Source organism: Diabrotica undecimpunctata, chromosome 9 (genome assembly GCF_040954645.1).
Source record: "Diabrotica undecimpunctata isolate CICGRU chromosome 9, icDiaUnde3, whole genome shotgun sequence".
In the NCBI taxonomy this organism is placed as follows: Eukaryota; Metazoa; Arthropoda; class Insecta; order Coleoptera; family Chrysomelidae; genus Diabrotica; species Diabrotica undecimpunctata.
The window spans coordinates 108,472,556-108,498,886 of record NC_092811.1 but is presented as its reverse complement, the minus strand read 5'-3'; the positions used below and the strand labels follow the sequence as shown (position 1 = coordinate 108,498,886).

Here is a 26,331-nt window from a genome sequence, read left to right as displayed (position 1 = left end):
TTTAGGCAACTGATGAAATCAACGTTACTGAAACGATCACTTTAATAACTATTTTGGGGGAATCTGTAACAAGTCGGGATGTACCTATTACAATTGATCCGATTATAACAGGACACAATATTATCCTTCAAGACGTTACTAACAGTCCTAAAGTCGGAAAAGATTTAGATCAGTATTCAGTTATTGTAGAACCAATAACTTCAAAAACAGATTCGTCAAACAAAGCTACAGACGGTGCAGAAAATAATCCAGCTCTTGACCAACTTGATGAAACTACTACTGACAATCAAAAAGCAGGTCTCGCAACTGATCAACATTTAAGTGCAGTAAAACCATCAAGTACAAATACTGATTTGTCAAATGACGTTCAAGGTCCCATAGCTGATCAGCAGTTAAGTATTGAAGGACCGTCAACTTCAAATACAAATCTAAGGGATAATCAAATATTTGTAAACAGAAGTTCATCAAATGATGGTTCAGAATATGATCCTGTTTATAATAGCCATAGCGAAGGATCTGATGAAAATTCTACAGACAGTTCTGAAGCAGAACTTGATCCCAATAATCACAATATTAATGAAGGGCGTAAAAGAAGAAATGTTGCTGATCCTAGCCAATGGAAAAGAAACAAAAATAAGAAACTCCGAATGGAAGGGAAACCTTATTTGGGATTCATGAAAGGGCAAACAGGAAAGTATGAACAGTTGAAACAAAAAGATGCTCGTCACATGCAACCCACTTGTGACAAAGAAGTGTGTAGAAAATCAAAATTTAGGTATTGTTCCGAGTTTTCAGAAGACGTTAGAAAAAGAATTTTCGAGCATTTTTGGAAAATAACTTGGGAACAAAGACATGCTTTTGTTGCAGCACATGTAAAGCATATTAATAAAATAAAAAATACTGTTCATCGAGATGACTCCAGACGTACCAAAACTTTACAGTACCATTTAAATAATGGCCAAGAACAGTTACAGGTTTGCCGACAAATGTTTTTAGACACGCTTGGAATTATCGGATCGGATGGTACAATATTGGGTTAAACAAAGTTCTTTTGAAATGCCTCATGCTCCAGGTGGTAAACGGTACAAAACTGATCAGAAACTACTAGACAACATAGACTTTCTAGACAATTTTTTAAATGCCCTCCCAAAAATGCCTTCACACTATGCTAGAAAATGCTCCTCCAAATTGTATTTGGAACCTACCTTCCACAGGATAATGGATGTCTATAAATTCTACCTTAGTAAGTGTGAACAAGAAACAGTTGGATGTGTAAGCAGGACGACCTTTAGTGCAATGATTGTCAAGAAAAATATTTCAATTTTGCCCACGAAAAAGGATCAATGTAATACGTGTGCAAGCTACAGAAGTGGAAATATTATGGAGAATATTTGGCAGGATCATATTAACAAAAAGGATACAGCTAGAGCTGCAAAAGACAAAGATAAAAACGAAGCAGCAATTGGCAGTCAAATCACCCTGGAACTCGATGTTCAGGCTGTAAAACTTGCACCATTCACCCAGGCAAATGCCTTTTATTAAAACAAAATTGTGCTGCCATAACATCACAGTATATAACGTAGCTACAAAACACGCTACTTGTTACTGGTTTTCTGAGGACCAGAACAATCAACTGGTAGCCTCTACATTCACGTCTTGCCTTATAGACTACCTTACCAAATACTGTCTCACTGATGATAGAAAACCGATAATCATATATTCGGACGGATGTACGGCGCAAAATAGAAATTGTGTTATGTCCAACGCTTTGCTAAACTTTACCATAATGCATAATGTACAAATTATTCAAAAGTTTTTGGAAGTTGGGCATACCCAGATGGAAGTCGATTCAGTGCATGCCTGTATTGAACGAAAATTAAAAAACCGGGAAATTAAGCTTCCAAGCGATTATATTGGTATTACTAGAGAAGCCAGAAAAAACCCATCTCCGTATGAAGCAATAAACTGTAAGTTCAGTTTCTTTAAAAATTATACAAACGCTCTGAGATATTCATCGATACGACCAGGTAGAGTAGCAAAAGATCCGGTAGTTATGGATATCAGGGTTATCAATTATGATCCACAGGGCGTTATCAAGGTAAAACTGGATCATTCTAGCTCAGAATTCACTGAATTACCAATAAGGTCTAAAAAGTATCCTCCAATTGAAAATTATCCTCCGCTGTACACGCAAAGGTGTAAAATTCCTAAATCGAAATGGCAACACCTGCAGGAATTAAAATCGGTAATTCCAGAAGATTGTCACAGTTTTTACGACAATTTGTCATATTCAGAGTAAAACTTTCGTAACAAAGATGGATTCCGTATTGGCCGTGAAGTGTCATAATACTGAAATTTACAATTCTGCCTATGTGAAATTTCTATTTTATTTTTGACTTGTACCTATTTAGTTTAAAAAATACAATGTTATGTTTTAGTTTTTCGTTATTTACTGCAAAATGTTGAGTTTTTTTAATAGGTAGATAGATTCTGTTCTTAATATAAGAACAATTAGATACAAGAATATGCGCCAAATATCCTATGCGCCAAATAGTTTCACTCTGGAACTATTTTTTATAATATTAGATGGTACAATTATGAATTGTAATATGTCCTATGTATCACAAACTTTTATTTCAATTTATCCTATCTTTTAAAAGTATTACAAGAAATATTTTTTTAAACTGTCCTTTTTACAAAAAAACCATATTAAAAAAATAAAATTGACGTGTTTTTTTTCGTACCTCGTCCATTAAAACTATATCTATAAAATATTTTTTTCGCTCTCCTGAAAAGTAGCGTTTTTTTAGATAGGACATATTGATCCTTCACCATCGATATGTTTCACTTCAAAATAACCTGTAATATAATTACCTCTCTTTACAGAATTTCGAATTCGATCGGGCCTCGAGTCGAGTGTGCCTTCGGCTCCAAGTTCCTTCAGTTTCCCCAGCAAAGAGTTTCCAGCTTGCAGTGCTCCCATTAACGCCTCTAATAAGGACCTCCTTTGGTCGTTGATCAAAATCAGGAAATCTTTTACAGCATCTATCTCTATTGGTATCGATTTATCCTTGCACGAAGCTTCCAAAGCGTCCATTTTTTCGAAAAAGTCTTCAGCTCTCTTGTGGTAAAGCACATTTAAATCTAAAATTATCTTTCGGAGTTCTAACGTGGAGTTGATGTCTTTCCAGGCCCTGCCGAGGGATTCTGCCATGGCAGCGTAGACTTCTGCTCTGGGTTTTTGAGTGGCAATGAGCTGGTCAGCTTGTCTAAGCAGTTCTTCAACTGGACTCTGTTTATTCTAAAAAAGAAAATACAAATAAATAAATAAATAGTCAAATATATATTAGTTAAAGATATTATTTTTAAGTATAAATTATTGAAATTTTTAATTGCCAGCTGCAATGATTCTCATATGTTCTATACTTGGGAAATCTCATGTAATTTCATGTAAAGTAATAATCACCAACTACGTCTACTACAAGATCCCACAAGGATCTCTTGGACTTTTGGTCCAGAATATGAACCAGATTTACGCGCAAATAACTTTAAATTAATAAACCGTGGATAAATAAATGCAAAGAATTACGTGGACATATTGGTGAAAGTAAAATAAGACCACCTAAGACATCTAAGGAACTCAAATAACATCAAAACTAATTTAGAAGCTACTATTAGCTATCAAGTGACATCTTCATCTTAAAAACCGCTTACAAAACAAGGACAATGCCATATACAAGAATACACGATCAAAATCTTAGGAGAAAAAATTAACATAAACAGTCGGTTAATAAAAAACTAGACTAGCTATTGGAAAAGGTAACATTCCAGCTGAAATGATTAAGAATAAGCCACCAAACCTGCATAAACTGATGATAAAAGCTCTCGTTGAAAGATATATAAATGAAAAAAATGGAAAACCATTTTCTTTTAACAATGCAAAACACCAGTAAGTCAATTACAGAAGACTAGGTAGGCTGTATAATAATAGCGATTACAACTACAACGTCATAGTCGTTTCGCGCATCCTAATTTCCACTGCTTTCTATCCCGCCAGTTACTATTCTGTAGATTCTTTTTGGTCCTAGCTTGTCTAATGCCTTCCTGTCATTTCGTTCTCGGGCGTCCCTTTCTTCTCTACACTGGTCTCCACTCCATTTTTTTCTTTGGTCACCTGTCTCCATTCACACGACTTTCGTGGCAATATCACCTCAAACACTTGGCTTTAATAGTGTCACTTATTATTATCTTTACCCATTCTTGCCCATATCTCGTCCTTTATTATTTTGCAGTGAAGGGTTACCCTGCAACATCGTCTCCAAGACCTCATTTAAGATCTTGTAGATTCGGATTCTGATTTTTTAAATTTCAGTCTCACTAGAGTCTCTTTTAGTAATTTTAGCTCCAAGGTACTTGTATGACTCAATATTCCTAATTTCACAGTGATCTAGAACTAGATTATTTAGATCTGCATTTAGAGATACCTTATACCAATCATTATAATTTTCCATCCAACATTCAATTTTTTATGTACAAATTGGTAAAACATTTACCATCCTATTTTTGGCGAAGAAAATACAATGACTTGGATATTCCCATTCTATTTTTTATTTTTGTCCAGGAATAAGTAAGTAGTATATCCAGTTTTGCGGTGTGTAAGTATCAAGTGAGTAAGGCGAATCTCGACCAATCTGAACTTGTTATCTTTACAACAAAATATCGCATAGGGCATATACTAAATTTATGGGAAGGAGGCTAGGAATATAACATAAAACCGCTGTCAAAAAATTAAGGAGTGATGTTTGTAAGCAATTTGAACTGGTAGGATCACTTAGAACAGATGAAAGGAAAGTTTCTTGTAGCCATTAGGCTGTGTAATGCAACATTCTTTACAAAGCGGTGTTAGTAGCCAGGGTAGCATATACATATCTAATGTGGCAGCCTAAAGTAAAGCAAGGAGCAGCTACAAACACAAAAAATTAAGTAGTTTAGTTCTAAGGAGGACACTTGGCACTATGCTAACAACCCTGTCAGTATATCGAGGGATGCTGTTGGATGTATTCCATTTGCATTTTAAAATTAAAGGGCACTATAAGTAGAACCAAGCACAGATTTAAGTAATTTGGACATTTTAGATCACTAGACATTTATTTAAAGTCCAATGGAAGGTAGTGATACCGAGTCGACTGGAATGGCTGAATAGGGGGGATAGTCTACCGGAACATTGAGATATCTGGCATGCAGCTGGATCGTGATGAGACAAAAAAATAAAGGTAGGTTGGTCCTCTCTTTCAAACAAATTAAGATGTATTAAGGTATTAAGCGGCTGGAAGAAGCTTTAAAATGATCTTAACTATTTTTCGGGAATGTCGAGGTGCTGAGTTGGAATCACCATTTAAGGCTAGATCGACAAAGAAAATCGAAGCTCGTGAGATCAAGGTGGCTGTTTTAAGTTTTAATCAAAGATTGGTTAGACGCCAAATAAGGAGTGATAGAAAAAGTTGAACAGTGGCAAGAAGAAACTGTAGACTTATCTAGATCACTGAATTTGGGCATAAAAGTTAGTATCAAAGTTGGTTATCAAATAAAGAGCATGCTTATACGGGATAATGACTAGTGCAAATGGTATGAGGGAATACCTTAATATAATATTTACTGATTAACGAATGCAACAATATAGAATGTACTTGAATTGACAATGAGCTTTGACTAGATAAACTACAATATTTTTTCTATTTGTGCACTGTATCTATAATAAAGTAAACAAACATTTACATTGCCTTTTAAAACGGTAAAGAAATCGCGAGTGAATCAATAAGTTCATCAATAGCTTTTAAAGCGTTAATTATTTTGCAACTGCAAAAATTATGTTAAAATATCCCAAAAATATAAAGAGAATAAATTTTATATTATACTATGCCAAAATAATTAATAAGAAAATATTTACTATTTCTAATAGTCAGTGGAATTTGACCCCAACGTATGAGCGAGTACCAATATCTGCATCTTTTAGGTCATTATATATAATGTGTGTTGTAATAAGGCAAAATTCCAAGTATTGTGTAAAACGATTTTATGAAGCCATTAAAATGGTTTATTATGTAAAGTCCTGTTGCAACAAAATGAGCTAAGAAGTATATAGTCAATATAAATACCTTCTTCCTCATTCATAATGATAAATCCTTAGTTTCCAGAAACAAACCTGTTGTATGTTTTGCGTAGTTTTATATATATATATATATATATATATATATATATATATATATATATATATATATATATATATATATATATATATATATATATATGTATGTATGTTGGAAATATCGGGTATGTGGCCTATATTAAATAAAAATCTTTGTTTTTTCTAAAGCTCAATATTTCGCCATTTATTTAATAGCTTCATCGGGAGTAACTGTAAATTTTTAGATAATGTCGTGTAGTCTTTTATCAGGTTCCAATTTGATTCTATAATGTCCGTTACCATATTTAGTGGAATGTAAAAACAGGGTAATGTCCATTGTTGATGATAATTTGTTACAAAAAAATCTGGACATATTATACAAAATTTTTCGAAACAACGGCTATCCTAAACATATTTAAAAAAAAACTCATTTACAGCAGTAATTTCTATGATGGTCATCTCCTTGACTCTAACAATGAGTCAATCAAATATAAAAAAACTCCCCTTTATTAATGGTCTAACTCAGTCTGTCATATCCATATTTAAAGATGTTTCCAATACATCTTTTTTCATATAAATAGCAGATAAATAGCAAACAACTTTTTTCTAAAATTAAAGACCCAGTACCAACCTTATATAGGAGTAATGTGGTATATGAAATACCGTGTCTAGGATGTGAAAAAAGCTACATTGGCCAGACATCGCAGTGGCTAAAATAACGAATCACACAGCATAAAAGTGATTGCCGCTTAGGAAAAAAATACTTGTGCAGTAGTCGAGCACTACAAAAACACCGGTTATCTGTTAGACTACAACAATGCTCGTATTTTGGCACAGACTGAAAATTACAAAAGTAGGTTATTTTTGGAGATATACCACATTAACAAAAATAAACAAAATTTAAATTATAAATTAGACACGGGGCAATTAAGCAACATATATTGCAATATATTGAACAAAATTTAAAACTACATTCACCTTAATGATTAATCATACTAACTAGCCTTAATGATTAATTAAAGAAATAATATTCCTCCAATGTTTTCTTACATTGTTATTTTTTGCATTTTGAAATAACTTTTACTTGTTCCATCTTATTTATTGTTAACGAACGTGCTCAAAGATATTTTAAATTTTAACATGCATTTTATTGGATGTACATATACATAAGCTATAATGTTATTTTAATATTCAATTTTATTTGTGTATAATCTTTTAATTTCTGTAAGTATTGTAAATCTAAGTGTACGTCAGTGTTTTGAAATGTTTGTTTTTTACAGTTACTCCCGATGAAGCTATTAAATGAATGGCGAAATATTAAGCTTTAGAAAAAACAAAGATTTTTATTTAATATAGACCACATACCCGATATTTCCAACATACTTATAAATTGTTTTTTGGTCGAAATAATCACGTTATATATATATATATATATATATATATATATATATATATATATATATATATATATATATATATATACTGAACCAGAAGTATTTGCTGACAACGTAAGGAAGGAAACGTTAAATAGTGGGTTTGCAGCAATAAAAAATGAAACGTGTACTCTTTTCAATTTTTATTCCAAGCTTTCGGACATTGGTTATGTCCTTCATCAGGGAGCTACAAATGTGATGAATAAATTGTTGGCGTTGGTATAATTAATTAAAAGTTTGTAAGTAGTGAAAATTTTTTAATTAATTATACCAACGCCAACAATTTATTCATCACATTTGTAGCTCCCTGATGAAGGACATAACCAATGTCCGAAAGCTTGGAATAAAAATTTAAAAGAGTACACGTTTCATTTTTTATTGCTGCAAAACCCACTATTTAACGTTTACTTCTTTATAATATATATATATATATATATATATATATATATATATATATATATATATATATATATATATATATATATATATATATATAGTATGTATTTATCTTAGATCTTTAAAAAAAATGTCGTCCTGGTCAATACGTTGTATATCGGATAAGTAAAAAACCGCTACTATTTCCCATCAAATGAGGTTTTTTCCATAAATATCAAATCCGTTTTAGATATGTTAACGGAAAGTCTTTTGGTCAATTATTAAATTAAAAATAAATAGGGCGAAGCCACAGATTAAATAGAAATCAGTAATGAATTGCTTTCATCCTTTAAGATTAGAGAAATTTTGCTTTCAAATTTTGGTTCAGAATTAAAGCTACATTTGAAGTAGCTTAATAATTTTTTTAATATCATTAGTGATTAATAAATAAATAAAAAATTTAAAAAATATATAATTAAGTAGGTATACACTAATATTTACAGTTTAGTGATATACATTATTCTTCAATCACAATCCGGTTGTTTTGTCGATAAGAGTAAAACTAAAGAACGTAAAGCACGCTAGCTCAAAGAAAATCATGGCTACAAGGCGGCTCAAACAAGACAACACATACGCAGAAACGAAATTTAAAATAAACGAAAACTGGAGGAAAGTCAAAGAAGATAATGCAGAAACTGTAACTATTGACCAAAAATGGGGAAAAATTCAACATGCTCTAGTGTCACTTTTAAAAGAAACCCTCAAACCACTTGGGGAAAAAACAAAACCTTGGATGACAGTAGAAATTCTTGAACTTATGGAAGAACGAAGAAAACATAAGCAAAAGACTTGAATAAATATAAAGAAATTTAGAAAAACATAAGAAAGAACCTTCGACAGGCAAAAGAGAGTTGGCTCTCCGACAGATGCAAGTAAATAGAAGATCTGGATAAAAAGTATGATAGCTTTAATTTACACAAAAAAATCAAAGAAATGACAGGTTCTAGAAAAAACACAAGAACGAATATTCTTAAAAATGATAAAGAAATTATTACTGATATAAAGGAAAGATTGTATCACTGGACCAATTACATCCAAAAGCTATTTAATGATGAAAGAGAAGAACTATTATTAGAAACCACAGAGGATACCGGACCATTAATATTACGTGAATAAGTCATCTATGCCATCAAAAACACAAAAGAGGACAAAGCTACCGGACTGTATGATGTGACCATCGAAATAAATTAAAAAATTAAAAACTCATTGATGAAGATGTTATTGATGTAATAGTTGAACTCTTTAATCTAATATGTTAGACTTCTACAATCCCCAGACAATGGCTGCAATCGACCTTTGTGGCAATACCCAAAAAGTCAAGTGCAATATCTTGCTCAGATCACAGAACAATAGCTTTAATGAGTCACACATTTAAAACATTTTTGAAAATAATACACAGCAGTATTGTTAAAACTAAAACAAACATAATTAAATTACAATCGGCATTCCTAATGATCATTAGTCTAATTTGCCTAATGCGTTTAGGATCTTTGTAAGCGGTTATATTATATTTTACCTCTTAAGCACAACAGTTAGAAAGTTTCTGTAATATTGATCAAAACTCAGTATATTGTAATTCAAATCTGTAGTTTCGAGTGACTATCATGCCTAGACGTAAGTTGGATATTGATGAATTAATTGCAAATGTGCATAAATACTTTACCATAGAAAGAAACAATGGTGGACCTTTAAAATCATTATTATGTATAAAACAACGCGTTTGTGACGCACTCGGGGTAAGTGAAAGTAAGCTAAAAACTGTAATGAAGACTGACAGACATTCTCAAGAAGATCTTACTGTGACTGAGTATCACGAAGACAAGAAAACAACTCGTAAACATTCTAGGAGCATTGACTTACCTGATGGAGAAAAATTTGAAATTTGCAATATTTTGTATCGAATGCGTGAAAACAATCAACATGTCAGTTTAGATAATTTACTGGCCAAAATAAGAGAAAGACAAGTTTCTGAAATTAAGAGGACTAGCCTTTGAAAAGTGTTGACAGATTTAGGATTTAAATTCAAAAAAGAAAATAATAGGTTATTTTTATACGAAAGGGGTAGTGTGGTTCACAAAAGAATTAAATCTTTGAGAGAATATACTAAACTTAAATCTGAAAATGCAACATTCGTATACTTAGATGAGACATAGATATTTGCAAAGGTTGGAACTTAAAGAATTTGGCAAGACGACAGCATAAAATCAATACAACACATAAAATAGCTAAGGTAATAGATACATAATTCTTCATGCAGGAGGGAAAGAAGGCTTTATAGAAAACGCAGATTTGATTTTTTAATTTGATGATTACCATGAAAACATCAATTCAGATATGTTTGTTAAATGGCTTGAGGAGAAACTGTTACCTATTTCGAAACGTAATGAAAAACCAACAGTTTATATACTTGACCAAATTGTATCAAGTTATGGACATCAAGTACTACGGTTACCACCGTATCACTGCCAGTTTAATCCCATCGAACACATCTGAGGTATATGTAAAACGTATTATGATAATCACGTTGGATGCAGTGGATACAGTGACGATGCAGTTAGGAAAATTTGGCAAGAAGTTCTTAAAACTGCAACTCCAGAAAAATGGACCAAAACTGTAAATAAATGTGAAAAATGAACAGAAGAGTGGTGGATCCGGGAAAATGAAATTAGTGAAATATTGATAGAGGTAGTGAATTTAGTGACGATAAAGATAATTTATAAATTTAAATAATCAGTAATTATACTATTATAATCTAATTTACAAAATAATTGTACAGCAGATTAACCATTATATTTATACATTCATTATTAGCCAAATAAACAATAATATTTAAAATTCCATTTGAATTTTTGCTCCTCATTTTATACAAATTAACTCTAAGGCTATGGCTCCACGAGCGACAGATTGTCGCTAGCAGTAGTAGTAAAATGTAGCTTGATAAATGAAAACAACAACAGTGATACAGAGTGGCTCCACGTGTTGTAGATTGCCGCTTCGTTTCGAGACCAAGACTCGTCGTCAAGGTCGTGTCGCGTTCGAATAGATCCGGACCTATTTCCTATACTAAATCCAATATTTTCTTTATCGGTATTCTAGATAACAAAAATCAATGGATGGTTTTTTTTCAATCCCAATTAACCATATCAAACTGTACTTTATAATAGATGCCATTATTAAACAAGAAAAAATTGAATAGAGAGAATAAACAGTTTTTATTGATTTCCCGAAAATCTATTTTTTGGATTTTCTTCATCGAACTGGTGATTCATTTCTATATAAGTGGTTGTCTAATCATGTCAAATAAATAAAATTTTAATAATTATTGTTTATAGTAAAATTTTATTATCCTTCAGTACTAATGTTTCGTTTTCGATAGCTTGGCGTGATTCATAAATAAAAGAATGCAACAAAGCAGATTTTATGTCGCATTAGAATTTTTTAAATTATTGTAACATAAAAAAGCAAGTTAGATATTGGAAAAGGAAGATTCATTACATCAATCCAATATGATAAATGAATATAATCGACATATGGGAGCCGTCGATATACTTGATAATTCAGTAGCTAATTACAGAATACGCAGAGGTAAGAAGTGGTGGCGGCCCTTTTTATTCTAATGAAAGTTAAATAGTTAAATATTTTGTTTTTTTTTTATTTTTAGATAGATACATGTATAGGATTATAAAATATGTAATTTGAAATCTTACTTTAAGGTAGTTAATTGCTAATTTTTCTTCTGGGCTTATCACGCATTGATGTATCCTGTTTTCGTATGACATCTTCTATTTCACATAATAAAAAATTGAAAGAAGATACTGACATCCTGTAATATTTAAAAAACTTATCAGGATATTCTTTTAATTTGTTGTGTAAAAGAAAAAATTTTCCCTCTGTCTGGCTAGGCACTAGAACAGGGTGAATCCGCCATTTCCGTTGTTTTTTAACCCTACGTCGACGGCACAATGCCAATATTAAAGCAACTTTTTGTTGAAATGATAGATTATCCATACTATATTATTGTATTATCGGTGTGAATTTATTTTACTTATTTATTTATTTATTTTATCTGCTATATACACGAACATTATATAAACGGACAAGATACCACTGATTGTAGCTGCGTCATATTAACGCTCATGGAGCCACTACAAGACCAAAATGCGGCGTAATGCGCGCTGTAAACTGTCGCTCGTGGAGCCATGATTTTACTGCTTTACTGCCGCCGTAATTTTACTGCTACTGCTAGCGACAATCTGTCGTTCGTGGAGCCATAGCCTAACTAATAATACAGGCAAAAATATTCTAAACAAAGTAAGTAATTAAAAAGATTATGGAGATCTCCAGTGCAGCTTACTGTGCCTTTTACTACAACGAAAAGTTTTCTGCGAATTCTATTAATTGTTTAGAGGTGTTAGTTGGTTGAATGTACTTGTACTTGTATGTGCTTTTATCTCGCTAGGCTATTAATGACGCATGGGTTAAAAACCATGGAGTCAACTGTAGGTATTTTAATCTGTATTGTAAATCTTGTTATTGTATAGTTTTTTTTCTTTATTTTATTCGGATTTAAGATATTTGTACGTTGGTGTTTAATTGTAGGTACTACTCTTGCTATGTAACTAAGTTATTAAACGCAATAAAAAATAATAATAACCTAGTATTTTAATTATCTTTTTTGCTATAATTTCATGTTAGATGTGATAAACGGAAAGATATTTTTTGAGTATTCTGTAGGGTTACAATAATCAAAATCTTCTTTTTGGTCTAAATACAACCATGCAAGTTTTTATATTTTTCTTATATATATTCATTATTCTAACACAATATAGTAAAAATCAATACTTAAAAATAAGTAAATTATTCAAAAGTGTTATAAATAAAAAAAAATGTACCTTATACGATGGACTATAACTTTTTCATAAATATTTAATGACAAAAGATATTGTTTAAATATTGATGCTTCTAGAATATAATGCTTCTGCAAGATAGTACACCTTTGCTATTTAATGTTTGGACGAAACTCAATGCTAAACATTACCAATGTCATTGCGAATGTCATTTTTAATGTCAGTTATTAATATTCTGTGAAATATATCTATTGACAACTTTATTTTATTAAACAAACCGCAATTTATACATTTTCTGATGTAAAGTAAAAGTTAGTGCCAATTTCAGTCTTAATATAATAGGAATAATTACGTAATAGTATTTCTAAGACGGTTATTGTGCAATATGTATAATATTTTATTATAGTATTATCCATTTTATAGGTTTATATTTTGTGATTGATTCATTATCATGAACAAAAAGTTACTTCTGTAGAATATACGGTAGATAGGTAGAATCAACATAATATAAAAGGTGACTTTTAGGGATTCGATATAACAGCTCTTGAGAATTCTCTCAATATAAGGTTAATATATCCATAGACATAATCCAAGATAGACTGATCGTTACAATACCAGCCCATTCTCTTAGTGCGACAGGAAGAACTGAGACAAAATAATCCCTGCATCTCTTTCTAATTTGTCAGGTTTATCGACCACGTGACCTAAATGACCAATAAGACGGTCACGTGGTCGATAAACCCGGTCCATTAAAAAGAGATGCAGGGACTGCTTTGCGTCAGTTTTCTCTGTCGCACTGGGTGAACGCGACTGTATCGCAGCAGTTAGCCTATCTTGTATTGTATGTCTATGATTATAATTACACCAATTGTTTGACGAGGTATGACCAATTTTATTTATAAATAATAAAATTGGAAACATTTTGTTTTGTACATTTTTTTTCTCATTACATTCCATTAGTTGCCTCTTTCGACAGGTCCTATCAATATTCTTTCGACGTGTAGGACATCCAGACCGCTGCTAAACAGCCGATGAACCATACATCAAAAAAGATGAATCCTTTGAAGAAGTTAATAACTGAATTACGAGAATTAAAAATACAGGAGCATCGGTAATTATGGGAGATTTTAATAGCAGAGTAGGAAGGAGAGTGAATAACAAGGTACGAAACGGGGAAATTACGAAGAATAAACGGTAGGAGATTGAATAAAATGTGTAAAAACCAGTGACCAAATATCAAATGGTTTTTTAAACATAAAGATATACACAAATATACCTGGACACAAGACACAAACAAAAAGAACATTTGGAAAAAGTAAATTACAACTTATATAGTTTGATCCAGGGGAATACACATGCAATATATTGTTATGAGTTTTCTTCTTCTTCTTCTTTGTGTGTGTTTGTTTTTAAGTGTTTACTATCGTAGTATTACCAAGCTAATGAAATGTTTCTCAATTGGCAGCTAGATGAAACAATTCCTCGACCGTTTGACCTATCCATTGTCTAATGTTACGCAGCTGGGACAGTTGGTTTCTTCCGAGCCAGCGTTTTCATTCGATTTTGCCCTGAAATATAACCGGAATAAGCAATATGTAGTCATCTCATTATATGGCCGAAGTATTGGACCTTTCTTATTTTCTATCTGGCACACGTTCGTTAGATATGTGCGCTGTCCATGGGATTCTGAGCGTATAGAACAAAGCTAACCAGACGTTCAATAATCTTGGACGTGTGGTCAATGACAGATTTCTATTGCACAATACAGAACGCCAGTTAATAAAGTTTGTGCGTGAAATTTCTATTCTGGTCGAAATTTCCTCGTCACTTTCAACCCTGTAGTCAGACCAGATATCTAAAGTGTTCCACCATTTCCAGGATTTTGTTATCTAATTTTAGTATTGAGTCTTCTAGGCTCTAATTGCGACCCTGGCGTACAAGTAATTCTAGAAGCCGAATTAACCACTTTGTCAGCAAAGTTATAGAACTTTGTTTTCGGTATGTTTCTGGAATCTCGTGTTAAAGAGCTGATTCGGCATTTGTGCCTTCGCTGGCTATCTCTAGCATAGATGATTGTGTTATATAAACTGCTCGGTGTCCTTTAAATAGACAGTAAAAAGACAACTGTTTTGTAAAATTATTTATCTTATATTTATTTATTTATGTATCGCATGGTTTGGCTGTACCACTAACGAGTTATTCAAAACAGCAGTAAATAAAATTAGAATCGCCCTAATGATATCCAATCTCCGATAGGACAGGCACTTAAAGAAGAGTAGACTCCCTGGGACTATCAGCAGCTAGCACGACTTTGCTGTCGTTCTAATCCATTCAATGTAATTAATATGGAACAAAATGACTTCAAAGGTTTTAAAACTCTACAACAACTGTTAACCTTTTATTATAAGAAAAAAACTCAGTAGAATACAGCCTTTCGTATGACAGATATTGTCCACTTCCAAGTACGCAGCGATAATTTGGGATTACTTTTTTTTCAAAACTAATTTTATTTTGGAAACATTACAATCTGTTGATCTTAAAAGAAATACTAGACGTGTTTAGTTTCCTGAGCCCCTGCCTGTGATTCGCGGTAAGTTAAAGGCAATATCGACAAAAGAAATACAGACATCTGCAAAGTTTGCCCAACCAAGTAATTTTTATCAAAATTAATCCCACTTCGACAAAGATTGAAGATTTATAAAATTTATCCAAAATTATTTTAAGTGAACAACATATATGATCCTTTGAGTTTCGTTCTGCGTTAGTTTTATTTATTCATTTTGTTTTATAGATATGACTTGTTTATTTCATTTAATTGAAAACAAAGAAGTGTTCTTAACTAAATTTTGTTGCATGTTCCGTATTAACTATTATTTATTCATGTCTGTCAACTTGAAAAATCAATTCATAAGGCTGTTAAAATCAGTTTGGGGTCAATCTAAAATAATCGGATGTAGATTGCATTTTTCGCAGGCTTGGTGGCGTAAAATTCACGAACTTGGTTTAACAAATGATTACAAAAACAGAACTGAAGTGGAAAAATGTATTGGTTATTGCTTTGGTCTTCTTTTTCTAGATCACCAAGACGTCGGTGATTGTTTAGTTTTTGATCTGATCGAAATTATGCCCGAGAGTGTGGAACTAAATGCTTTTGTTGATTATTTAGTTGTGACATATGTTGATGAAAACTCAACAGTTCCACCGATACTATGGGCTGCAAAATCATCAGAAACTACGAGAACAACCAATGCATGTGAATCTTTCCATTCACATTTACATAAATCCTTTAATACATACCATCCGAATATATTCGTGTTTTTAGAGGCTATCAATCAGTATCAAAATGAGATCTACATTAGAATTCAAAGTATTCATAAATGTAACATACCTAATAACAAAACTGTAGCTCGTGAGAAATTTTTGATAAGTAAAAAAGAAAATTTTAATGAAAAAACTATTACTAGGCTGGAATATGTTAAATATACATCCCATTATTTTAGTTTTTAAGTAAGTTTAATATTATTTGCTATTTATATTGTAAGTTGTAAATGAAATTCACTAATCTGAGATAATAAATTTTATAACGCAGTAAGACAACTTTTTTTTTAATTATGGGATTGATCCCCGCTGAGCTCGACTCCTGGACGAAAGTGTATATGCAAAAATATGTGACTTGGACGAAAGTGTTATTTCTTCAGGTAAAAATTTAAGGTAAAACCGAACTCATTACGATATTCTGGACGAAAGTGTATCTGCTCGCCAAAAAATTACAAATACAGTAATATAATATCATTTATACCCATCGAATAGTGTTTATCACATATTTGAAGAAAAAAAAATCTATTTATAATTTACTGTGTATAACTTTCTTTTAAACTGCTCTCTTTTAAAATTTCAATTTTGTGAGTTAATACAGATGAGCTCTGAGGTACAGAATTGTCTTGGTATTTACATTATTGTTACTTTTTAGTCATCTAGATAACATCGATTTTACTTGTCATCGAAGTACAAAAACATTATCACTCTCAATCAATCTCTACACACGCTACATCGAGAAACAACCAAACAAAAATCTTTCAACGTCCACAGTCTACTTATTTTAATAAGATGTACTTTAGAATTCAGATTCTTATAATGATCGAGATCGTTTCATTACGTTAGCTCGCATTCAAATAACCTCATTGATATGCGATGCATTGTGTTCAAAGACTTGCTTCTGAATAGACAAGCACGTAGTCGTTTAACACACTTGCGCTTGTCGTAGATATAGTTTGTAAAGGTATTGACGAGATAATAATTAGTAGATGTAGCTTAATCAAATGTTGTAGGTTTTGTACACACTATCTAATTGTGTATTTAACATTAATTATAAAATAAATTAAAATTAGTTTATACTACAATTTCAAGAACAGCTGTTTGACCAGACTAAAACTTTAATCTGTTGTTCCTGTTATTTAAAACTCAGGTTTTATAATCCTCTATACTAGTTATCTACATTAAGCATTGTTGTTTTCACATTTTTGTATCTCAATAATTTTATATAAGTAAGTTTTGTGATATAAAACATATCCTGGCGCAGACTGTGGAAGCGATCATTAACTCCTGGTATTGAACGTTCGACTTCGTTTTAAAGTCCCCAAAAGAAGACTCCTAAGAAAAGTCATGTCTCTAAATCCACCAAAAATATAACTTTCAACAAAACCTAGAAGAAGCTCTTTCTTTAGAACAAGATATTCGAGGCTGCAAAAGACTACGAGGTAGCATTTTCCACGGGCCATAAGCCGTGGATATCCGATAATACGTGTACTGTGATTCAAAAAAGTGAATCACAGTACACGTGAATTACCGTTAAGAGTGGCGGAAAATGGGAGAGACCTATGTCCAGCAGTGGACAGAAGAGGTTGCATGATGATGATGATGATGGTGTGATTTAAAGCAGAAAAGTACATAAAACTAGATACGGAACAAACGATTAATACAGAGCGTTATCGAAAGAAATCAGAAATCAGTGCCGCAAAGACAAAGCTGATTACATCTCTCAAATATGGGTCAGTGGGCAGCCCCATTGTTCTTAGATCTGACTATATCTTGTCTTTCCATCGCATTCGTGGACGTCCTAAGGGCCTTCTTCCTGTGGGGGATTCCTCCCATATTAATTTGGCAAGGCGGTTAGTAGGGAGTCTATGGACATGGTCCAGCCCATGTTAGACGTTGGTATTTAATCTCTTGGACTATATCGCTCGCTCTATATATCTGCATGACCTCAGCATTTGTTCTCATTCGGTATTGGTTGCTATTAATGTCGTGATAAGGCCCAAATATTCTTCTGAGGATTTTCCTCTCAAAACATCTAAGTTTTCTTTCAGTTTCTTTGGTCAGGGTCCACGCCTCACACCCATACAGGAGCACCGGTCTAATCACCGTTTTATATATTCTAATCTTTGATGTTCGTGTTAAGCTTTTAGATTTAATAATATTGTGGAGGCTTTACATACATCTGTTTGCTGCCTGAATTCTTTAATCTTTTCCGCGATATCGTTATCTGCAGTGATTGTTGCTCCGAGATATTTAAAACTCTCCACTTTTTCAAAGTTATATGGGTCTATTGTCACATTTTGCCCTATTCTATCTCGACCCTTTTGTCTGTTGATGCACATGTATTTGGTTTTCATTTCGTTTACCCTTAAACCAGTTTTCTTTGCCTCTACCTCCAATTTATTAAAAGTCTCCTTCACATAGGTGACAGTGTTTCCCACAATGTCAATGTCATCTGCGTATGCTAGCTGCAATTTTGGTCCATTTACTGTCAGTAATTCTGTTTTAAGGTGTGCTGCTCTTACTACTCTCTTCAGGATGATATTAAAGAGCAGAGGTGACAGCGCATCTCCTTGTATCAGGCCATTGCTTATTTCGAAAGATTCTGAGAGTTTGTTACCTATCCGTACTCTGGATCTACAGCTATTCCCACATAACTTAACAAGCTGGACAAGTTTTTTTGGAACTGAAAGTTCTGCCATTACATTCCACATCTAATCCCTTTTAATGCTGTCGTACGCTTGCCGGAAATCTATGAAGCGATTATGGATAGTTCTATTGAATTCCCATCCTTTTTCGAACAGCTGTCTTAGAGTAAAGATCTGTTCTATGGTCGATCTATGTTTTCTAAAACCGGCTTGGTATTCCCCCATGAAATTTGCTACAAAGGGTGTCAGCCTACTTAATAGGATGTTCGATAAGATTTTATATGCCGTATTAAGTAGGGAGATGCCTCTATAATTAGAGCACTTGGTTTTGTCTCACTTTTTATGGATGAGGACTATTATACTTTAGTGCCATTTTGTTGGTATTTTCTCTTCGTTCCATATAAGCGTAATTAGTTTGTGTATTTGTCTATGTAGAGTTTCTTCTCCGTACTTAAGGAATTCAGCCAGCATATTGTCAGAGCCTGAAGCTTTTTCTTCAATTTGTTAATTGCTTGCAATGTTTCATCTATTTTGGGGTCCTCTACCGGTAGGTCCACCCCAAAATATATATTTTCTCCATGTTCTTCCTCTTGATGTTTGATTAGTAAAGTCTTGAAATATTCTTGCCATGTTTGGAGCAGTTCTTTTTCATTAATTATTAATTTATCATTTTTTCTGAGTACAGACACGCATCTAGGTCTGAAGCCTTTCTGTTCGTTTGACACTGATTTGTAAAATGCTCGACTATTTGACTGTTGCCTATTCCTTTCCATTTCTTCATATTTCTGTTGTTCGTACTTTCTTTTTTTCTCTCTAATTAATTTTCTTGTTTCTCGGCGTGAGGTTGCATAGTTTTCTTTACTTTCTGCTGTTCCTTGTTAGAGCATAATGTTTCGCTTTATCTGTCTGTCATGTAGTTTTTCTTGGCATTCTCTATTAAACCATTTCCTTGTTCTCTTCCTGCTTTTTCCTATTATTAGTTCTGCTGACTCCGTAGTTGATTTCTCAATTTGTTGCTAAGGCCTTTCGACATCATTGCTCTGATCTACTGTATTTAGATGCTGTTTAATTTCTTGTTTGTAATTTTCTCGGATTTCCTCATTTTGCATTTTCTCGATGTTCCACTGTTCCAATGCTTCTTTGGACTTAGGTTTCTCTGAAGATATTCTCAACCTGATTTTTGCTCTTACTAGGTGATGGTCTGTATCTCCATCTACTTCCCTGAGGCTTCTTACATCGAGCACATACTTCCATGTCTAGCATCGATAATTACGTGGTCAGCTGGAAACTGATTGTACGAAATTCTTAGAGTAGCTGAAGATATAGACCAATGTAGAAAAATTGTTAGGAATCATGGAAGACATCACGATCCTCAGTAATGGGGAAATGAGAAGAGAGAGAAAGAGAGAAAAGTTTGTGTAGAAAGCTTAGTTAAATGTTCTTAGTGGTGATACAGTGGTGGTTTCTTCTCTCTTAAGTTGCAGTTTTCGTAAATATTTCTTACACGCTTATTCCATTTTATTCTTCCATTCGAATGTCTTTAAGGAGTAAATTTTCTCGATCTAACGATCTGAATAATTCCTGGATTTCAGTAAAGGTTTTCATTTTTTTAATTTATTCGTCTTCTTCAATCTCCTACTCTCACACCCACGAAGATATTTTTCAGCACTATTTTCCCAAATATCCAATTTGTTTTAGTTCATAATTTAGATTTGGCAATCATAAAGGGATGTGGATTCCGTCACTGTTCGATGCTTTCTTAAATTTGTTGCAGTGCAACAGCAGAGATAAGGAAAATTTTAGATGTAGGGGTTGTTCCAACAGGTCTTCTTCAATCCGCTGCTCCACTTTTTAGTATTCTTTTCCTTTATTTGTTACAAGTTTCCCCAGATACTGTGCTGTACCTATTTAAAAAGGTATTTGTAGCCCTCAATATTTGTGACAATCTTAAGTTATATGTTCTTCTATCATTTCTGTTTTGTTTCCATGTTCTCTAGAATGGTGCATTTTTTTGACTTCTTGCTCTCAGAAATAGACGGGACAGTATTCACCAAGTAAGAAATGATTTAGTTAGAGCTACAGGAAGCGTAGTCTCAAGAAGAACAGTTAATCAAAGATTACTTGGAATGGGACTGAGAGTTTACCGTCCGCTTTTGGTTTTACCTTTGACACCACAGCATAAGGCTCTACGCTTAGAATGGTGCAGAGATCGGCAAAACTGCAATGGCCAATGGAATTTTGCCTGCTTTAGTGATGAATCTAGGTTTTATTTGATGGGCACATAAGAATAAGACGTTTTTGAGGTTAGAGAAGAAATATAGATGTGGCTGTTGAACGACATACAGTAATCCCTACCTACAAACCATTCAAATGCGATCTTTCAACAGGATAACGCAAGAGCTCATATTGCCCCTGAACCCGTGGTATTCATACAGATTTTGGAGTGGCCATAAAGATCAGCTAGTTTGTCACCTATCGAATATGTGTGGGATATAGTAGGTCGAAACCTAAATCGATTGCCACGTCCTCGAGCAAACTAAGAAGTCCTGTGGCATGCCATAAGAAGAATCTGGATGAATATTCCGCAATATGATATAGACCACTTAATTCGATTAATTCCCCATAGAGCAACTGAGAGTATAGAAAATCAAGGACGAGCGTCTATAATGTTATCAAATAATAAGAATATTATACATAATGTATACACATATATTCCATAAATAAATATTTAAACAAATATTTGTTTTTCTAGGTGCTACATTTTTTGGCCATCAATATATAATTTTAAAATATATAAATAACTTAGACTCATAGACGTTCGAGTGGTTAAAGTATTTATTTAATGTAATATTGATTATTCAAATTGCAAATTTATTGGAATATAAAAATCTCTTAAGACCTGATTTAACTTCTTGTTGCATACGATTATTCCACTTAGGATTGTACAAAATAACTATTTACCTAATTATTTTACGATCGTTTTTAATCATTTTAGCAAACATCTTAATCCAGTTTACACATTAAGCTAAAAATACCGTGCACAACTTCAACTGGTATACCACATAACAGTTTAAGCGTTTCTAAATTAAATTTAGTTTACATACACGAGCAGAATTAATGTTTTTAGAACACCAAGGCATTAGAATAACTTTCTCTGCTTAAGCAAACTATCCCATTGTATTATTTTTAGATATCCATTGTGTACACCTTAAACATTTACAAATCCAAAGATTATTTTAAAAGGAAAGTATACACACAAATTACGAGTGTGAAAATGTGTGAAGTTTTCATATTTAAAAAATATTAACCTCTTGTCTATAGTACAAGAAATTGAGGAGAGTGACTCATACATGTTAAAGAATCTACTGATTGTACGAGATGCAAATCAAATACTTCGTTTACTAATAAGAAAATCAAATTTATATGGATTCGCATTTTGACAGCTCTTCTTACACTGTAACGTGTCAAAAATCGAGATTTTATTATATTTTATTACTTTGTTGGTTGTGTTAATAAAATGCCCGTTATAGTGTTATCACCCAGTGTAATTCTTAACTAAATATTCTGTGCTTCCTCGGTTTATGACTGAATTGCGAATCTTATGTATAAAACAACCGTTACATATGATAAACACTCGATAAACCTTGTTAAAAAGTTATCGTTTAAGTGCTATTATAAACCTCCCGTTAGTGCTGGCTTCTGTTATTTTAGACAACTACCGTAGGTTGCACTGACTGCTCTGTTCCGACATCTGTCCTAACATGTCAATATTGTCATTTTTATTAGTTGTTATCAACAGGTCCTCGAAGACACTTTGTCTCAGGACCAATTAACCGATGTAGAGCCACACGTTGCCATGTTACCAATTCCAACGGTAACTTAAACATCTTAATTTTAAATAACATATAATGTAACATATTCGTAAATTTATAGCATTTAAAGGGTTTTTACCCATACATTTTAGTGGCTCATAGCATGTGCACTTTGTAAGTATTAACCATATTTTGCATAACCTTAGTCAACAATTTAAATGTTACGTTCTTTTTAATTAAAGTGGTTAATTACTTTCAGGTTACACTGATGATGGAATTTACATTCCGAAAACGTTCTGTATTTGTGATATAGCCCGTTTGGGTATTTTATTTATACCTTTTACTAAAAATTTTGAAATAAAATTTTTTTTATTGAATAAATACTTTAACCACTCGAAGGTCTATGAGTCTAAGTTATTTATATAATTTAAAATTATATATTGATGGCCAAAAAATATAGCAGCTAGAAAACCAAATATTTTTTTAAATATTTATTTATGGAAGTATACATTACAATATTCTTTATATTATTACTATTATTTGATAACATTATAAACAAAATTTCAACGTCATATTATTGCGGAATATTCATCCAAATTCTTCTTTAGCATGCCACAGGTCTTTTTAGTTTGCTCGAGGACGTGGCAATCGATTTAGATTTCGACCTACTATATCCCACATATATTCGATAGGTGACAAATTAGCTGATCTTGATGGCCACTCCAAAATCTCTATACCAGATTCTTGTATGAATACCATGCATTTGAAATGGTTTGTAGGTAGGGAAGTAAAACCGGTTGCAGTACTTGACCAATATATCGCTGAGCTCTTAGAATCCAGTTAATAAGAACTAGAGGTGATCTGCTTCTCAAACATATAGCCACCCCTTACCATAATGCTTTGTTTCTATTGCTGTATGATGTTCAACAGTCAAGTCGATATTTCGTCTTTAACCTCAAAACGTCTTATCCTTATGCGCCCATCAAATAAAACCTAGATCCATCACTGAAACAGACAAAATTCCATTGGCCATTGCAGTTTTGACGATCTCTGCACCATTCTAAGCGTAGAGCCTTATGCTGTGGTGTCAAAGGTAAAACCAAAAGCGGACGGTAAACTCTCAGTCCCATTACAAGTAATCTTTAATTAACTGTTCTTCTTGAGACTACGCTTCCTGTAGCTCTAACTAAATCATTTCTTACTTGGTGAATACTGTCCCGTCTATTTCTAAGAGCAAGAAGTCAAAATAATGCACCATTTTAGAGAACATGGAAACAAAACAGAAATGAAAGAATAACATATAAATTAAGATTGTCACAAATATTAAGGGCTACAAATACCGTTTTAAATAGGTACAGCACAGTATGTGGGGAAACCTGTAACAAATAAGGGGAAAGAATACTAAAAAGTGTAGAAGAAGAAGACTGTTGGAACAACAACTACATCTAAAATTTTCCTTATTTCTGCTGTTGTACTGCAACAAATTTAAGAAAGCATCGTACAGTGACGGAATCCACATCCCTTTATGATTGCCAAATCTGAATTATGAACTAAAACAAATAAAAATTGGATATTTGGGAAAATAGTGCTAAAAAATATCTTCGTGGGTGTGAGTAGGAGATTAAAAAAATGAAAACCTCTACTGAAATTCAGGAATTATTCAGATCGTTAGATCGAGAAAATTTACTTCTTAAAGACATTCGAGTGGAAGAATAAAATTGAATAAGCGTGTAAGAAATATTTACGAAAACTGCAACTTAAGAGAGAAGAAACCACCACTGTATCACCACTAAGAACATTTAACTAAGCTCTCTACACAAACTTCTCTCTCTCTCTCTCTGTCTCTTCTCGTTTCCCCATTACTGAGGATCGTGATTTCTTCCAAGCAGCAAATTCTTAGCTGCTCTAAGAATTTCGCACAATCAGTGTCCAGCTGAATTCTTAATTTGGTCAGACCATCTAGTTGGTGATCGTCCTCGTGATCTTCTCCCCGGAAAGTTTCCAGAAACAATTAATCTCTCCAAACTATCGTCACCTCTGCGAACCACAGGACAGAAAAATTGCAGAATACGTTTCAAACATATTGTGGACAGCCTTTTTTTAATCTCGAGTTGGTTTAGAATGGAAACGTTTGTCCTATGAGCTGTCCAAGGTATGCAGCATTCTTCTCCAGCACCACATCTCAAGGGCATCAATTTTTTGGCGCTCGCGCCCGCGAAGAGTCCAAGTCTCTGCCCCGTATAGAAATATTGAGAATACAACAGTATTCACTAGTCTCATCTTAATATTTTGAGAGATAGATCTGTCTTTTCAAACTTTAGTTAGGCGACTCGCATTTTTTGCCATAAAAATACGAACATCTGATTCACAGTTACCATCGTTAGTTATACTATACTGGTACAGATTTTTATTAAGTGTCACCAGGTGTATTGGTGTGCACATTTCTATTAAAATGGACCACAGATTTATCCAGCTTACACAATCAAATGCCTTGTTCCGTGTGTGATTAACTTATTTTCCACGGGAACAAAATAAAAATAATAATGAATAAAACGTAGAAAAAACTGATAATAACATTTATTTTCGTAAAACGTAATTAATTGTTGAAGGGAAGGTATTTTTGTATGTATCACGGACCGTTGCAAATTGTGACTGATTGAATACTAAACTAAACACACATTCTTTATTTTGTAAACAGTGTACAGTTGTATAGTAGGTAGGCTTAGATGGGCTGGACATGTGTCAAGAGCAAATGAAAATTACCCACCCAGACGAACTCTATTATCGGTCCCAGTGGGAAATAGGAGTACAGGCAGACCACGACTGAGATGGAGGGACGGTGTGGACGAGGACGCAAGGAAAATCGGCGCGGCAAATTGGCAACGGTTGGCGATGAACAGAAACGACTGGCGAAATAGACTGGGGAAGGTCAAGGCTCAACTAGAGCTGTAGCACCACTGATGATGATGATAAAGTTGTATAAGCTTGTATACAGTTACATACTAGTAACTGTAGTATTTCACCTGGTATTGAATCAATGCCTGGGGATTTATTTCTCTTTAGCGATTTAATTGCATCTTTGACTCCAGCGAGTAAGACAGTAGGTTCTCTAGGGTAGTCAGAGGGCCACTAATTCCGGCAACGTTTTTATATCGAAAGTTAAGATAATATAATGGTTTTTGGAGAAGATCAGTATCGCTTCCAATATGGGCGATACTTATACGAATTCCGGCAATGTTTTTTATGTCGAAAGTTAAGATAATGTAATGGTTTTTGTAATGATTCATTTATGTCTTATTTTAGGAAATTTGTTGATTTCACTTATTTTACTAATACATGTTTAAGAATGGGAACCTTATTTTTAGAGAAAAATTAATGTTAAATTTTGTGAAGTTTCAGGACAACTGAAATTACTCAAAAAAGAGGATGCAACCAATTATAAGAAGATATTAAAATCAAGATAGAACATGCAGCAATACAATTCTTACATAGCAAAGCCTTGGATCAAAGAGGAATCCTTCATTCCTCAAGATATCATTCAACAAAGAAAAACACTAAATAAACTAAAGCAGAAAGGTCTAAGAAACAACGGACAACGACGAGAATAGAACAGACAAAGTAAACTCATCAAAAAATATGCCAGAATGATAAAAACAA

The 26,331-nt window shown here is 33.1% G+C and overlaps 1 protein-coding gene across 1 annotated transcript in view; it reads right to left on the bottom strand.

Moving 5' to 3' along the window:
* LOC140451278 (uncharacterized) overlaps positions 1–26,331 on the bottom strand; it is an 862,244-nt gene that overhangs the window by 497,364 nt on the left and 338,549 nt on the right. Inside the window, 1 exon segment of the mRNA XM_072545021.1 lies at positions 2,875–3,301. Within this exon segment, the coding sequence (XP_072401122.1) occupies positions 2,875–3,301 (427 nt within the window).